The sequence below is a fragment of the Triticum aestivum genome, chromosome 6B, assembly GCF_018294505.1.
Source record: "Triticum aestivum cultivar Chinese Spring chromosome 6B, IWGSC CS RefSeq v2.1, whole genome shotgun sequence".
Taxonomy (NCBI): domain Eukaryota; kingdom Viridiplantae; phylum Streptophyta; class Magnoliopsida; order Poales; family Poaceae; genus Triticum; species Triticum aestivum.
The window spans coordinates 10,806,298-10,809,722 of record NC_057810.1 but is presented as its reverse complement, the minus strand read 5'-3'; the positions used below and the strand labels follow the sequence as shown (position 1 = coordinate 10,809,722).

At 49.5% G+C, this 3,425-nt stretch overlaps 1 protein-coding gene across 1 annotated transcript; it reads left to right on the top strand.

Annotated features, from left to right (window-relative positions):
* Window positions 1–811: 811 nt before the first annotated feature.
* LOC123133101 (WAT1-related protein At3g30340) lies at window positions 812–2,407 on the top strand. The gene is made up of 3 exons (XM_044552641.1): window positions 812–1,097; window positions 1,211–1,273; window positions 1,412–2,407. The coding sequence occupies exons 1-3, from the start codon at window positions 928–930 to the stop codon at window positions 2,241–2,243; spliced, it is 1,065 nt and encodes a 354-aa protein (XP_044408576.1). The 5' UTR covers window positions 812–927; the 3' UTR covers window positions 2,244–2,407.
* Window positions 2,408–3,425: the final 1,018 nt, after the last annotated feature.

Sequence of the window (3,425 nt, the reverse complement as noted above, 5' to 3'; positions counted from 1 at the left end):
CACACATTTTTTTTTGAAAGTTTCAATAGTATGGATTTGAAATATTTTTGAATTACGCGAGATAGAAACATAATAGTTTAATTAGCATAATGTGAAATTGGATTTCATATGCACAGATAGAAGAGAAAGGGAAGAATGAAATATAGGGCCTACACTTTTATGAAATTTGTCAAAGCAGTGCACCCTAAAAATCCTAGAAAAATTTTAGGAGCTGCATCTAAAATAGGTTTATAGCCTCTATGTTTCTAGTGTACCTCTTAGAGTTGCTCCAATAGATTCGTGTGCATGCATATGGGATATGGCCCAACACATATTGATATATCATTCTTCAGTGCACACAAAATTAAAGCAAATATTGTTGTGCTGATTTAATCAATCAGATTATAGAATATTGTACATATGCACCTCGATAGATTATTTGCAGGGCATGAGTGGATACCATTAATAGTCTTACTACAAACATGTCTGATTCTATCAATTAAGGGACTAAATTAGCTAGCTAATTCGTGTAAAGCTAGCTAGATGCACAAATTCTTCCATTTCTTTGCTAGATGATAATGTCTTGTTCCATTAGAACTTTACTTTTGGATGGCCGAACTGTATAACTAACTAATGCCGCTATGCCAGCCATGCCTGGCGGAACATATTGCACGTAAAGTACAAAAGCAAATAGTGATGTACTGCTGATTTAACTAGTTAAATTGTAGATTATTGTACACATGGATCTCCAAAGATTGTCTGCAGGGCATGAGTGGAGGCCATAAATAGCCCTTCCACTAGCATGTTTCTTGTTATATATCAAGGACCTAGTTCTGTTAGTTAATTAGTATCACACTCATCATATAGCTTTTTTCTGAAAAGAAAGGCGAAGCCTCTCTCACCATATATCGAGCTAGTTAACTTGATTGCGTTGATCAAGGGAGGAGAATGGATTGGAAACCTATGGTGACGATGCTGGCGGTGGTCACCGTGTTCGCGGTGATGAACACGCTGACGAAGATGGCTTTTAACGAAGGGATGCACACCACCGTCCTCATCGTCCTCCGCCAGCTCACCGCCACGCTCTTCCTCGCTCCGATCGCCTACTTCAAAGAGAGGTTTGTGTCAGCACTAATTAATCTAGAGTAATGAAGCTTTTATTTTCAAAAAACACGCCAATTTCTGTTGTTGAGTTTGCTCATTTCTATGTGGTTTCCATGTATATATGTAGGAAGACTAGGCCTAAGATGACCACAAAGATCTTCGTCTACCTCTTCTTGAGTGCCTTGCTTGGGTAATTAATCTATTTTGTTTAATCATAGAAAGTGTTGACAGAGCTTAATTGTAGCAAGAGTAGCAAGTGTTAATCAGTCTAAATCAGTCTTCAGTTTCATGCGCTAATTAATCCATGGCAATGGCAATGGCATGGCAGAGCGTCCCTAACCCAGTGGCTCTTCTTCTTTGGCCTGCGGTACACGACGGCGACGTTCGCGAGCGCCTTCATCAACATGACCCCCATGTTCACCTTCCTGCTGGCGCTGCCCTTCAAGATCGAGAAGCTCGACGTGGCCACCGGCTCCGGTGCCGCCAAGCTCACCGGCACGGCGGTGGGGCTGGCCGGAGCGATTTTGATGGCGCTCTACCAAGGCCCGGCCCTGACGGGGGCGCCGACGACGGACCATCATGCTGCTGCCGGTGCCCATGGTGGAGGCGCGTGGAGGTGGGCGATCGGGTCGGCGGCGCTGCTGGGCGGCTCGGCGAGCTGGTCGCTGTGGTTTATATTACAGTCCAAGATCGGCACCAAGTACCCCGCTCTCTACTCCAGCACGGCGTGGATGTTCCTGCTGAGCACGGCGCAGATGGCGGCCGTCGGGGCGGCGACGGAGGCGATGACCCTCCAGGTGTGGCTCCCCGGCACGGCGCTGAAGGCCGTGACGGTGCTGTTCGTGGGAGTGGTGGGGTCCGGGCTGGGTTTCCTGGCCATGTCGTGGTGCGTGGAGCGGCGCGGGCCCGTGTTCACCACGGCGTTCATGCCGCTCATCCAGATGATCGCCGCCGGGATCAACGTGACGGTGCTCCACGAGCAGCTCCACCTCGGGAGCGTGGTCGGGTCGGCGCTCGTCGTCGTGGGGCTCTACTTGGTCCTCTGGGGCAAGGGCAAGGAGGCGAGCAGCAAACCCAAGCTGCCTCCTCCGTCCCATTCCAAGCTCGCGTTGGATGAAGAAACAGAGCATGGTGATTCACGGATCATGCAGAGTGTGTGATGAGTTGCTGCGTCAAGGTGATCAAGGTGGAATCATCTCTCGGCAACAAAAGGAGGAGGACATAGTTCGCTATTTTCTTCATCTTTTTAATAGAATCAAGTGAACTTTAGATAGGTTACTGGAAATAATTCACGTGGATAAGTCAAAGTGGATTATTGTTCAAACGGGTAAAGTTTTTTACTTTTCAATACAAGGCTTTACACTCCTCACTTTAAATTAACATAGCTCTTGATGACTATATAGTGCAACTACAAAATGGAAGAAAGTAAGGAGATAAACAAAGTGGTTAGCTCTCCCGCCCCACGTCGCCTTACAAGCGACTCGGAAGGAAACCCTACCGACCACCGCCACCACCCACTTCCCCCTCTCCCCTCCCTCGGTGATGGCGTGCCTGCGTGTTGCTGTGGGCGGGTCGTGCAGAGGTGTGCGGGCAATGTTGTGGCTTGTCGGATCTATCATTGCGGGTGGTAGTGGCGGCGCCAACATCGACCCAGGCGGTCCAACATGGCAATTTGGATGCCATTGTGTCCTTCTGTTCCTCTTGGTCCAGTTTGCCACTTTTGAATTCGAGCGGAGTTGCAGCTTGGTCTCGTAAGGATCGTAGTGGCCTAGCCCCTATCGCAGGCCAGAGGTAGCGAGGCCTTTGTCCGAATGCCTTATTCTTTTGTGGGGGTCATTGCCAATGATGTTGGAGCCTATGGGTATCCTCCTCCTTGGAGGCATTGTTAATGAGTACTTCTGCATATTAGAACATGCACTAGTAGAAAACTGGGCTTTGGTTCAGGCCGGGCCAGCCCATTAGTCCCGGTTCAGCCTAGAACCGGGACCCATGGGGGCATAGGTCCCGGTTCGTGAGTCCAGCGGGCCGGCCGGGCCATCGCTGGGCATTGGTCCCGGTTGAGGCTCGAACCCGGACCAATGTGCCTCGCTCCTGGCCCACCACCATTGATCCCGGTTGATGGCTTGAACCGGGACTAAAGGGTGTCCTTTAGTCCCGGTTCCAGCCATGAACCAGGACCAATGATATGCCTATATATACCCCTTGCCCGTGAGCAGAGCAGTGAAGTGCTCTGTATTTTTGGGAGAGGTGTGTTGTGCTCTGGCTCACCTCCTATGCACATGAGGTGTTTGACGAAATGCCCGAGCCACACTTAATCTTTCTCCTCTCGAAGCTCCTTGTCC

What these genes read in the sequence shown, in the direction of transcription:
- LOC123133101 (XM_044552641.1), top strand. Translation starts at nt 928, where the DNA reads ATGGATTGGAAACCTATGGTGACGATGCTGGCGGTGGTCACCGTGTTC. An exon ending in ATCGCCTACTTCAAAGAGAG is followed by an intron (nt 1,098 to 1,210) that starts GTTTGTGTCAGC and finishes GTATATATGTAG; the next exon opens with GAAGACTAGGCCTAAGATGA. An exon ending in TTCTTGAGTGCCTTGCTTGG is followed by an intron (nt 1,274 to 1,411) that starts GTAATTAATCTA and finishes ATGGCATGGCAG; the next exon opens with AGCGTCCCTAACCCAGTGGC.